This window comes from Boleophthalmus pectinirostris, unplaced genomic scaffold (assembly GCF_026225935.1).
Source record: "Boleophthalmus pectinirostris isolate CB_2022bp ecotype Guang Dong unplaced genomic scaffold, ASM2622593v1 HiC_scaffold_17, whole genome shotgun sequence".
NCBI classification, from domain to species: domain Eukaryota; kingdom Metazoa; phylum Chordata; class Actinopteri; order Gobiiformes; family Gobiidae; genus Boleophthalmus; species Boleophthalmus pectinirostris.
Window position 1 is genome coordinate 6,464,562 of NW_026571115.1, and position 13,590 is coordinate 6,478,151.

The 13,590-nt window shown below is 45.1% G+C and overlaps 1 protein-coding gene and 1 non-coding gene across 2 annotated transcripts; both read right to left on the reverse strand.

Annotated features, from left to right (window-relative positions):
- Positions 1 to 4,613: 4,613 nt before the first annotated feature.
- trnan-guu (transfer RNA asparagine (anticodon GUU)) lies at positions 4,614 to 4,687 on the reverse strand. The gene has a single exon. It is a non-coding gene; the product is annotated as a tRNA-Asn (tRNA).
- Positions 4,688 to 6,005: 1,318 nt separating this feature from the next.
- On the reverse strand, positions 6,006 to 12,370 carry rcn3 (reticulocalbin 3, EF-hand calcium binding domain). The gene is made up of 8 exons (XM_020933158.2): positions 12,298 to 12,370; positions 10,600 to 10,835; positions 8,903 to 9,096; positions 8,242 to 8,414; positions 7,750 to 7,810; positions 7,526 to 7,617; positions 7,129 to 7,236; positions 6,006 to 7,036 (listed from the first exon to the last, which is right to left on the reverse strand). The coding sequence occupies exons 2-8, from the start codon at positions 10,827 to 10,829 to the stop codon at positions 6,929 to 6,931; spliced, it is 966 nt and encodes a 321-aa protein (XP_020788817.1). The 5' UTR covers positions 10,830 to 10,835; positions 12,298 to 12,370; the 3' UTR covers positions 6,006 to 6,928.
- Positions 12,371 to 13,590: the final 1,220 nt, after the last annotated feature.

The window sequence follows — 13,590 nt, forward strand, 5'->3', positions numbered from 1 at the left end:
TGGAAGTCTGGTCCTTCAGTTTAAGTCTTGGTAATGTCTGGTGTCTCTGGTCTCTGGTCTGGTCTCTGGTCTGGTCTCTGGTCTGGTCTCTGGTCTGGTCTCTGGTCTGGTCTGGTCTTTAGTCTCTGGTCTGGTCTCTGGTCTGGTCTCTGGTCTGGTCTTTAGTCTCTGGTCTGGTCTCTGGTCTCTGGTCTGCTCTGGTCTCTAGTCTTTGGTCTAGTCTGGTCTCTGATCTCTGGTCTCTGGTCTGGTCTCTGGTCTGGTTTCTGGTCTGGTCTCTGGTCTCTGGTCTCTGGTCTCTGGTCTGGTCTCTGGTCTGGTCTCTGGTCTGGTCTTTGGTCTCTGGTCTGGTCTGGTCTCTGGTCTCTGGTCTCTGGTCTCTGGTCTCTGGTCTCTGGTCTCTGGTCTCTGGTCTCTGGTCTCTGGTCTCTGGTCTGGTCTGGTCTGGTCTGGTCTCTGGTCTCTGGTCTCTGGTCTGGTCTGGTCTGGTCTCTGGTCTGGTCTCTGGTCTCTCTGGTCTCTGTCTGGTCTCTGGTCTGGTGTCTGGTCTGGTGTCTGGTCTCTGGTCTCTGGTCTTTGGTCTTTGGTCTTTGGTCTTTGGTCTGGTCTCTGGTCTGGTCTGGTTTCTGGTCTGGTCTCTGGTCTGGTCTTTGGTCTGGTCTGGTCTCTGGTCTGGTCTTTGGTCTGGTCTTTGGTCTGATCTGGTCTCTAGTCTGGTCTGGTCTCTGGTCTGGTCTCTGGATTTGTCTCTGTCCACACATGTAGGTTTGCATGTCCTTATAAGTTCTCTCTGTGGTCTGGTTTTGGGGAGGAGACTTCCTGTGGCACAGGAAACAAACAGCAAACACCCAGAGCCACATCACAGCCTCCTGCAGTCCGACACACACAGGCCCCCGGGCCCCCGGACCCCCGGTCCTCTGGGCCTCTGGGCCTCAGGGGCCGGTCAGAGGAGGGACATGGGCTGTTTGCCACATGCACGACAGGTCTGAGTAAACCAGCTCAGACCCAAACACACTTTAAACACATTTACTTTTCCACAGGAGCAGTCCGGCTGATATCATACTGTTTTATTTTCTCTGTTCTAATGTGGTTTGTTCATCACACACACACACATCTGGAGTGTGTTTTGTTTCATTCACACGATGAACACACAAACCCTGCACATTTACACTTGTAATGTCATTTGGTAATACAGGAAGTGCTCCACTGTGCCTTTAAAACACTCAGTACACCTTCACTAAAATCATTTGGGTGAGTTCAGCACTAGAATTTTCAGTCTCTACTGAACAAAAGGTCAAAGGAGCTGTTCATTTGAACTTTAACTACAAGATGAAACATTGTACGGAGCAGAGCATTTGAGCTTTGGAGACGTACACAGACTCATAATAATAAATAATAATAATAATAATAAAGAGTTACTCAAACATGTGAATGAAACAAACCCAACTGCAGCTCTGTTTGTGAGGAGGCCACACAAGAGTCCACTTAGTGTAATGTAGGACCTTTAAACACTAAATATAAAATGATTTCTTAAAGATCTATGAGCAGTCCACATGTTTCCAGTCCCACAGTTTGAGACTCCATAGTGTCAGATGCATATGAGATTAGACCGTCATGTACTGTACACAAGGGCAGGGCTGTGATTGGCTGATACGGGGCTCATTACACAGATAGGAGCAGGGTGGAGTGTCCATGGGGGACATGTTATCGCGCTGACCACAGGAGTGTCCAGCTCTGGAGGGTGGAGCTGTCCTCAGAGACCTGCACACTCCTGATCCTCATCTCCTGGTCTCCTCTGGTCTGCAGGCTCATCTGCAGACACGTGAGGAGGAGCTACAGAGCTTTACGAAGGTCTTATCTTGTATTTGCCTCATAGTTAATGCTCCATGTTTCCATTTCCTGCTGCACGCGGAAGACGACACAAAATAGATTCAGTTCAAGAATGCCGTTTACAGAGGGAGTATTCTGCAAAATCAACTGTTTGGAGCTTTTTCTCAGGTTATAACATTGTTCCCTCATCAAAAATGGTAAATGGTCACATTTTTCTATAGCGCTTTTCCACCTTCAAGGCACTCAAAGCGCTTTACAAAAACTTGCCTGAAGAGGTTTTTAGATGTCACCCATGCATGTTTGAGTAATATAGCGATCTCTCCCCAGCCATATTTGCCTTTCTTGCAGTTAGCAGTAAGATTCTGTCCAAGACTCTGCTCCAAGCCTGCGCCACCACACAACAGTTTTCCATAAATACACAAAAACATGACACAAAACTGTACACAGCAACTTGACAAACCTGGTGTGATGTGCAGTAGTGTCAGTAGTGGGACGCACGCTGAGTGTGTTGTGTCAGTGCTCTGATGGGGGAGTGACTCAGAACATGAAAAATGAAAGTAAAATTCATGTTAATATGTTGTTTTTGCTGAATATTCAAAACAATCAAAGGGACGATGGTGATGTAAATATGTGATGTGGTACAGTTAATAGCCCAGAGTTTAAGTTACAGTCAATTATTATAGTATTATAGTGTAAACAATACAACACCCGACCATCGAGTGTATTAGATATGTATTATATTGTATTGTATTTATTCTTATATACACTTTTTTTTTTTTTTTTTCATTTTAGGTAATAAATCCTTATTTTATAGCAATAAGTGTGAAGTAAACACAACATGCTTCATTTTGAATGGTTAAGTTGGGGGATGTTAAGTTTAGTTCATTGGTTTGTTTGAACAGGGACCAGGAGTAAACACATTCACCTCATCAGACAATTAAAATACACCCAAGTATCCGTCCATTCGATCAAACCTGCGCTCTCCCATTCTGTCATTAAAAAGCTCACAGTCAGGTCACAGTTCTGGACTTGGCTGAGCTCCGTCCAACCACCAAGTCAAACCATAAACTTCACCAGTATAAGAACAAACAACAAACGAGGCTGATTCTGAGTCATATTTGGAACATAGATAAACCTGCTGCCCTTTTAGCACTCGTGGCTCTAAAGGTGGAGGGTACAACATCTACTCGTCACCATGGAGATACTCTTGCTTTGTCTGGAATATTCTACATTATGGCAGTAAATCATCTATCTCCATGGAGACAAGCAGCTCACATAATGTTTAAAATGTATAAAAGCATCAATAAGTGAATAAGAGCATGAGAGTGAATACTTGAACACTTGAACATACTTGAGTGAACGTTCCATACCATTTCCATGGAGACAGCTGTACCATAAAAGTACTGTGATGGACTTTTATATTGTGGAAAGATTTCTGTCATTCTGTCTTTGTGAGAGCTTCATTTACATGTGTAAAGACTCAGAGGACACAACTGTCCCACCCTCAGGAAGTGCTTTGTTGTCCTGTTCTCAAATGTAGAGTCTACTTGATTAGTACAGGTTTGTATTTGTGTATAAATATTCAGAGCTCAGCTGCTCAGGGGAGATGGAGAGAAGGTGTAAGTGGAGAGAGGAGACTGGTGAGAGGCTGTTGGTCTGTGCTCAGGGCCTTGGCTCTGTCCATATCTGCACAACAACAATAAAACAATAAACCTTTGTCTGTATTCCAAAAACTCATTGGGCTTTGCAAAGGGATTCACCATCAAGATATATATATATATATATATATATATATATATATTATATATATATATATATATATATATATATTACCACAACAGAACAATAGTGCACCTTGGGTGAGTTCTAAAAGCATGTGATTTCAAACTTGATAAAGTTTTACAACAGGTACTGAATACTTTTTTATTAAGGTTAACAGCTTTAGTTTATACAGTAGGCCTGTTTGTCTGCACTGCACAATTTTTAAAAAGTTACTACAATCACAACTGACCCAGCGCGTCCAGAGCCTTAACCTGCAGATGGAGGACACATCAGAGACTGTATATGGGCGGAGCTTAAACTGCTAACAGCTACATTCCAAACAGGACATGAGTATGAGCGCGCTTCTGGCTCCATTGTCTCCAACGCAGTTTACATTGAAAAATTGTCCCCCCTCTGTCTGTAACTGCTGCAGTGACACTCGTCATTACAATGTTCATATTAACCTTCTCTATGTGATCCAGCTGGTTTCATTTCACTGTTTTGTCTGTAAATGAATTCTTATTTGTAATCTTTCCCCCAGAACTGCTTCATGACGTCACACTGCCTCAGTCCACGTCTTTGTACAGTCAGAGACACACACGTTTGTCTCATTCTCAGTACATGGACAGAACATGTCTCATGTGAAGCTCAGAACCTTCAGGATTCTCTCCCTGAGCTGCAGAGGCTGCACTAGCACTGACTCATGACTGGTGCAGGTGCTGGGGTTTAGGTAGTGACCTTCAGATCAGAGACATTTTAGGTTTAAACCAGCTGAATTTCACCACTGAACCTGGCAACCCAAAACACTAAATTATAAAACAAACAACTTGGGCATGATGTGACCATCAGTGTTTTTAATAAGAATAAATCAACATTACAACCGTTGTCAGTAAAATGTTTATATATGTTGTTTAGAACATGATTATTCATGTTTCATACATCAAAACCTCACAGGTTTATAATCCACACACTCGATCCTTTTGTTTTACAGTTGAACACTAACGCGATGCTCAAAAACACGTCGTCCCTGGGTGGGCTCGAACCACCAACCTTTCGGTTAACAGCCGAACGCGCTAACCGATTGCGCCACAGAGACGGTGGTGAGTGTAGGGAGCAGTGTCTGTAGTGGTGTCTGTCGCCACCCAGCGCAGTTAGCGCATACTTCAGACACGAGCTGTGCATTCTGGACATTCCAATACTTCTATCAGGAGCGGAGCTGTAGCGCCACCTTCAGGTCCCCGGCCTCTCTGCAGCCTGCTGGGTCGAGCTGTGTGGCTTTTCGTCGTTATAGATGTTGTTGTGAGCAGTGTCCCCCGCGGTGTGAAGTCGGTCTGTGTCAGTGATCCTCTGTGTCATAATATTCAGGTCAAAATAAAAAGCTTTGTGCTGCTGGTGTCAGATGACGTCACAACATTCTATAGGTCAGTATTATTTAATAGATGGGGGCAGGTGAAGTGAATATTGTTCAACTGCTGATTTTTGTTCTAATATAGAAACAATCAGGTTCTATATTTGTGAATTGACCTTTCCAATATTTCATAATAAAGTACAATTTACATTGTACTTTAAAAGGAAAAACTTGGCCCTCGTCTGGAAGTATATGACCTCATCACAGTCTAAAATCTGCCAAGACAGAGGTGGTAGTACTCAGTTACATTTACTTAAATACTTTTTAAATGAAAGTGTACTTTTAGACCCCATGCTTTTTGAGTAGACTGATACTTTTGACAGTGTCCTTTAACTCGAACTAAGGACTCAGACAGAGCACTGCTTCACCTCTGATTTAGTTTGTCTCATTTTTGTTTCTGTCCTTTGAAAATACCAGATTTTACAATATTTGCAATGCAATATTTTGTCCTTCAGATTACATTCACTTCAAATTATGTTACCTTCCAATGGTGAAGTTACTCTTACTCAAGTAACAGTTTCCCGTAGTACTTTTTTACCCTCACTTGAATTTATTGGATCACTACTTTGTACTGCTACTTGTGTAATATTATTTTGAAGTAACGTTACTCTGACTCGAGTATAGTTTTTCTTTATTTTACCACAAATCATGATCGATATGCAAATGTGACTTAAGATCATGGAAATAGGACAATTTTTTTTCACCCTCACTCAGATCATCAAACCACAGGACACAACAGGATGGACAGGAGGGGTACGGGGGACAGAGGGACAGAGGGACGGGAGGGATAGTGGACTGCACTTTGTCCAGAGTCAGGACGCCCCACAGATCAGAGCGGCCTGCTCCAGCACACTACCCTCACATGGGGTCAGTGAGCTCTCCATGTGAAGCTCCGGACTGTTGAACATCTCCAGAAAGCCTTTGTGGAATTTCATTGGATAGAAATCTATTACTCAACATTTTATATTTACTTTTCAAAAAAACAAAGCAAAAACACTCCCACAGGCTGAGGTCCACGTGTTTATTCCTGGTGACAGCACAGAGGATGTAGACTTTCAGTAGAAAACATGACACACACAAAGATACAAAAGGTGAGGAGGGTTTAAATAAGACTTCAGTAACACAGGTCTCATGAAGTGAAGACATCATTCTCTGTTCTGGTCATGTGGCTTTACCAAACATGTGTGGACCAGTGGGTTCAGATTATTGTGGAGTTCAAAGCTCAGGTGGAGGGCAGAGGAGCCACTGTGACATGACAGAAGAGAAAATGTGCACAGTTCAATGTGAGGATGAGCAGAGGCCTGGAGAGCTCTGTGTCCTGCTTATGAGAGGAAACTGTTGGAGAAGTTTACTCTCACATGTTTGAGTTGTGGGGCAGTTTTCAAACTGTGTGAAAATGGTGTGAGTATAATTTGTTACATGTACGCAGCATGTATAATTCCTATTTAATATAAATTACATGGAACATGTTTTTGCCTCTGTAATACACAGTATTATTGTTAAAGAACTCTTGCGATTGTACGTTTAATTTATCAGCTTGACTGGATTCCAGGCCCAGTAAGAATTACAGAGACATTAAGCATAAACCAGGAGAACAGTTCAAATCTAAATTCTACCACTCTGCCGTGCCCGCCACCTGAGTGTCTCTGGTTTGGAGGACAAGTCCCTCTGGAGACAGTGTGTCTTTACAGGGGACATGTGCTCCTTAAACTCTGGCTCTGTACAGTGTGGACCCTGTGGACGTGACCTTCTGTAACAGTGAGACTGAGGCGCTGGGACATACACAGTATGTATCTGCAGCTGTGTGAGTGGTCACAAACCACCCCCTGACCCCACCCTTACCCCACCCTGACCCTCCCCTGACCCCCCAATCACACCCTAACCCCGCCCGACCCCTCAGTAACAGAATAACCCTAACAGAGGTTAAGGTCAAAGTTCATCGTGGCTTTTGGTCAGATCCTCTCCGTAGTTGGTGGCCTGGCTGCCCACAAACATGTTCCAGTTGGCCAAGATCTCCTTCTTAGTGATCTTCTCATCCTGAAGAGACACCAGCAGAGACGGAGAAGGTGAATGAAACGGAGAGAGAGAGAGAGGATGGACAGACAGAGAGAGAGGGAGCTGTACTCTACCTTGTCTGTGTCTGTCTCATGGATCAGGTGCTTGGCCTCGTTGTCGGCGTGGTCCACCTCTCCAGGTAACACCCACTGGGCCACCTCATCTTTGTCCAGAAAGCCGTCCTACACACACACACATGCACACACACCAATCAAACAATCCAATCAAAATGCTTGCAAAAGAGAAAAGCAGATGATATGTCTTGCTCTTTTTAACTGAAGTCTGTATGTAAACATGGAAGTTTGATTCTAGACGATGATGTGATGTCATTCTCTCAGATGGGGGCGGGTCAGATTTCTGTATTGATTACATGTTTTTTTACAGAAATATCCAAAAGGTAAATGCACAGATGTTGAATGTGATCGTTCATCTGCACTGGACAAACAGCCTGGAGAATATGAGCCTCTTTACCTTGTTGATGTCCCTGAATTCACTGAAGTGTTTGCGCTCGGTCTGGACCCAGTCAGGCTCATTCTCCGCGTCCTCCTCTGAGTACATGTCACCTGCAGAGGGCGCACAGGCACAGTGACGCAGAGACATGTCCTAAACACACACACACGCACACGCACGCGCACACACACACACACGCACACACACACACACACACACACACACACATACAGCGCGTCCCTCACCGATGTACTCCACCATGTCCACCTTCCCGTCCCCGTTCTTGTCTATGTCCTCCACTGTCTCCTGTAGGACACATGGACACAAACAGTATTTATTATACATTATACACACGTTTCTAAATAAAAATCAAACCTGCTCCTGTCAGCCAATCACAGCTGCTGCCTCTGCCTCAACAATCACCTCTACGCCAAAGCGGGCACGTGATCAGACAACACTAACACAGGCAGCATCTAGTGGTGATATGTGAGAATACAACCCTGTGCCCTCTGCCCTGTGTACCTGTGCCCTCTGCACTGTGTACCTGTGTGTACCTCTGTCCTGTGTACCTCTGTCCTGTGTACCTCTGTCCTGTGTACCTGTGTACCTCTGTGTGTACCCTGTGTACCTGTGCCCTCTGCCCTGTGTACCTGTGCCCTCTGCACTGTGCTCTGTGTACCTGTGCCCTCTGCCCTGTGTACCTGTGCCCTCTGCCCTCTGCCCTGTGCCCTGTGTACCTGGATCACCACGTCCTTCATGTAGTCGTACTCCTCAGGGTGCAGGAAGGCGGTGAACTCCTCCCTGGTGGCGATGCCGTCGTGGTTGAGGTCAGCGACCTTAAAGCGTCTCTCGTCTCGCGACAGCATGTTCTTGTACGTGTTTTTATCCTCCACGTCATCAAACTCCTCCCCTGGAAACACACACGCACACACACACGTGCACACACACACACACACACACACACACACACACACACACAGACACACACACACACACAGCACAGGTCAACAATGGTCATGATTTGTCGTTGTGTCCTCAGGCAAGACTCTTCAGCCACATTGCCTAGTATGAAAGTGGTGTGTGTGTGTGTGTGTGTGTTTGGTGGTGGTCAGAGGGGCTGATGGTGAAGATTGGCAGCCTTGCTTCCAGCAGGCTGTCCCAGGGCAGCTGTGGCTACAATAGGAACTTACCACCACCGAGTGTGGAGTGAATGAAGAATGCACAGAAATTGGAAAATGACTTTGAGCAGATGGAAAAGTATTGTATAAGAGTAATATATTAATATGATGATGATGACATGAAGGGCTGATGCTCAAAGCGTCACTTGGTGTACACAACTGACTGCTGAGAATTTGAGCTTTGAGTTTCTCCTCCTTAAAACAAGTTCTTGTGTCTTACCCAGGTAGTAGCCGTAGGTGGTGTTCTTGTACTCCTCCCAGGCGATCTTGCCGTCCTGGTTCTTGTCGTAGTCGTTCCAGTGCTTGTTGACGTTCTCCTGGATGTAGCTCCTCTGTCGGTGTTTGATCCACTGGTGCAGCTCGCCGTGGTCGATGAAGCCGTCTTTGTTTGTGTCGATGCGGTCTACGATCTTCCTGTCGGGGCAAAGAGAAAAAAAGAGGAGGACCTGAATCACTGCCCACTGCTGTTGCTTTGAATCATCTGTGTTATTATACTTGTAGTGTTGCAGAGAAACGTGGTGGTATTGTTGAAGTTTGGAGTGAGAGTGGTGTGAACTTTGGCCGTGTTCACATGCACGCCAAAATCTGATTTTAATCTGATTTCTGGAGAATATTTGAAGATCCTATATTACACAAAATAGACTCGTGTGATTTGTAAGCCATGTTATAATGCTGTTACATAATCATGAACACAGCCGGAGTTGTGTTTTGTTTCATTCACATATGTTTGTTTGTTAGTCTGTCTACATCCCCAAAGCTCAAAATGCCCTGTTCCACATTGTGACGTCACTGGGGGCGGCAGTAGCTCAGTTGGTCGAGCGTTCATCCACTGACTGAAGGTTGGTGGTTTGAATCCAGCTCTCAACATAAACATCACAGGTTGAGCGGTCAGATCCACTGACCCACAGGTTGGCTGATGTGATTCCAGCTCCCACAGATGAATGCTGTCGTTGTGTCCTTGGGCAAGACACTTAACCCATCTTGCCCCCAGTGTCTGTGTACACTGGTCTATAAATGTGTGTGTGAATGGGTGAGTGGTTCCTTGTTGTAAAACGCTTTGACCACCTTCAATCAATCAATCTAATTGATTTCTATAGCACCTTCCAACAACCAAAGCTGACCAAAGTGCTGTACAACATTAAAACATGATAAAAAACAATAAACATGAAGTTGGAAAAGCGCTAAAGAAAAATGTGACCATGTGACCATGAAGTGGTAGTTTTTTAACAGCTCCTTTTATCTTTTACCAAATGATTCTAGTGAAGGTGTATGGAGTTTAAAAAACACAGTGGAGCACTTCCTGTATATGACATCACAAGGTGGAACAGTGTTTTCTGCATGAGAGAAGAACTCAACCTAAATATTCAGGTTTGTGTTAAACATGTGTGGATGAAACAAAACTCAGCTCCAGGTTTGTTTGTGACGAGGAAACAACATCAGAACAGAGTTGTGTGAAAAGTGAAATATGGCCCCTTTAAATGAAATGGACATTAAAATCTGATGTGAGTGATCAGAGGGACCACGATCTGACAGAAATTGGGTGATTTTGATTTTTGGCCTAGAATGTTCAATGTTGTCCACTTCTCTATCTCCATGGAGATGCCACCAGACCACATTATGGGTCACATCTGTGGAGAGGTGCCCCACTTACAGTAAGAATACACAATTTTAAAGGTATTTTTTGAATAATAGAAACACAAGTACAAGATAGAAACATTAAAAGCCAAACTGAGGAACATTCCAGGCAAAGCAATAACATCTCCATGGAGACCAGCAGGTGACAGATCCCCAGCATATAGCACCTTTATTATTTCCTAAACTCCATGTCCCACCAAATCATGGTTCATCTTCTGAGGTTTCCTGTAGCTCTCTGCACACTCAGAGCAGGGCCATGTGGCTGTGTGTGGCACTACTCACGCCAGGCGCTCTTTGCTCTCCTCTGGGGTGAGCTGGTCAAAGGTCTTGGCCTCCTCTTTGCCCAGGAAGGCCTCGTGGTCGTACTGGAAACCGTGAGAGTCATCGTGCTCGTGCTCACTGAGTTTAGGCTGGTGATGGACGCGCTTCTCCTGAGCGGGCACTGCCAGGGACAACGCTGTGAGGGCACACGCCAACACCAACAACCTCAGCATTTTATGCATCTTCTGCATCTAGAGCTGTGGACCAGAGAACAGGGTTATGAGCAGGACAAGCAGATAACCAGACAAACCCTGGGCTGTACACACAAGATCTGAATTACTGAGGTCAGTTTGATGCGAGTTTAGTCCTGGTTTAGTCCTAATTACCTATACCTCATATAATCCGAGTTTTGAGCAGGTCTAGACATGCTTAATGCCCAATCTGGTCCACTTTGGAAGTTGAGCAGTGCTGCACTTGGATGGGAGAGCACTGGTAATGCCAGAGCATACTAGTGCATACTGTTGTTGTGCCAAGTATGAATGTGGTGTGTGAGTGTTGGTGTTGGTCGGAGGGGTCGATGATGCACATTGGCAGCCTCGGTTCTGTCAGTCTGCCCCAAGGCAGCTGTGGCTACAATAGCAATTTACAACAGCCATGTGTGGAGTGAATAAAGAATGGCCTTTAAATACTTTCTGAGTGTCAAAAAACAAACAATAAATAAACAAACTAAATATAGAGTAAACTACTATAGCAAACAGGTGTATGTGCCTAGCACCTGCGTTAGGGGGCAGCAGAGAGAGAGACAAAGCTTATGGTGCAATCACAGTTGAACAAACATCACATTTAACTAAATCCAGACCTAAACTTGGACATGGCCAGGACTAGACCAGGACTAAAGTCCAAGTCTACTAACTAAGTCTACATCAGGATTAAACACAACTCAAACAAGGCCCAAGTCAGTGTGACCCCCACAGCGGATGAGAGCCCCTGCAGCAGAGGACACACAGGCAGAGAGGAGAGTGGCCTGCGGGGGGGCTGGACTTGGGGTGGGGGGCTGGGGGTTCCTCCTGAGGCTGCAACTAAATGAATAGACAGACTCTTAAATCAGATGTTACCTCCAGTGACACGGTTATAACACAGTCTTGGAATCACTTTTCACAACTTACAACAACATCTGACTCCTTGTCTCCTCCTCAAGTTTTCTCACTGAAGCAGTAACTATTTTATTCAAGGAGCAGCGGGATGTTTAAACGGAGTATTCTTCTAGAAGTAGACTTTACTACACTCTAATGACTCTAATAACTCTGTGCTGTGAGGACCTACTGTAGGCTACAGTGATGCAACTGCAGGCAACACGCCCAAAGTACTACTACTACTACTACTACTACTACTTGTAGTAGTAGTAGTACCACTACTACTACTACTACTACTGCAGCAGCGTGTTGATGCCAACAGCCTACAACAGACTCCTTGTGGACAAAGAAAATGTATACTGTATAGATGATTCAGAGTGTCTTTTCAGGTGAGTAGAGCTCGTCAGCTGCACGTCTGCATCTACAGTTGTCTGCTCAGAAGTTAAGGACAGGAGGATAACGGAGATCCCAGAGTTCCACGCGTCATTGTAACACGACGAGATGAAACAGGATGAAACAGACTGTGACTAAAGCGCAGAGATCCACAGACGTTCTTCTCTCTGATAAGATAATAAAAGAAACTTACTTGAGTGCGGTTCTCCCAGCGGGACACAGCGGGACACAGCGGCGCTCTCCGCGTTGGCACTCTCCCCTCATTTAAATATCACAGGAAAAGAAGGCGGGCGCTCCACTCAGCAGCCAATCAGCGACGGCCAAATGAAGTCCTCCAGCACCTTCGGACCAATAAGAGCGGTGTAATTTAAGAAGGGCGTGTTCCTATTGGGTCTGGAGCGCCACGTTGTCACACGCACGGGGCTCTGCGGAGAGAGTCCAGCAGAGGGCGCTCTCCGATAACTTATTGGCACAGGAAAACGCTTCCTACAAAAATGTTTCCTACACCTTTCCAGGTTTATGGTCAAAAGTTTGGAATAACATATTTAAACCATTCGCTCTTTCTCTCTAAAATAAATAAATAAATAAATAACAAAAAATAAATTAATAACAAAATAATCCAAGAGGGAATTAAACACATGCATTTAATAATAATAATAATAATAATAATAATAATAATAATAATAATAATAATAATAATAATAATAATAATAATAAATAAAATAAACAAGGCCTATAGTAAGGTCTATGCCAGGGTACTGGAGAGGAGAATCCGGCCAATAGTCAAACCTCAGGAGGAGCAGTGTGGTTTTCGTCCTGGCCGTGGAACATTGGACCAGCTCTACACTCTCCATCGGGTGCTCGAGGGTTCATGGGAGTTTGCCCAACCAGTCCACATGTGCTTTGTGGATCTGGAGAAGGCATTCGACCGTGTCCCTCGTGGTGTCCTGTGGGGGGTGCTCTGGGAGTATGGGGTTCGGGGCCCTTTGCTAAGGGCTGTCCGGTCCCTGTATGACCGGAGCAGGAGCTGTGTTCATTTGCATTGCAGTAGTAAGTCAGACCTGTTCCCGGTGCATGTTGGACTCCGCCAGGGCTGCCCTTTGTCACCGGTTCTGTTCATTGTATTTATGGACAGAATTTCTAGGCGCAGTCAGGGGCCGGAGGGTCTGGTTTAGGGACCACAGGATCTCATCTCTGCTGTTTGCAGATGATGTTGTCCTGTTGGCTCCATTGAACCAGGACCTGCAACGTGCACTCGGACGGTTTGCAGCCGAGTGTGAAGCGGCTTGGATGAAGATCAGCTCTTCTAAGCCCGAGGCCATGCGTGGGCAGTGATGCGGTCGCTGTGTTGGACCGTTGTGGTGAAGAGGGAGCTGAGTCGAAAGGCAAAGCTCTTGATTTACCGGTCAGTCTTTGTTCCTACTCTTACCTATGGTCATGAGCTCTGGGTAATGACTGAAAGGATGAGATCGTGGATACGCTCCCT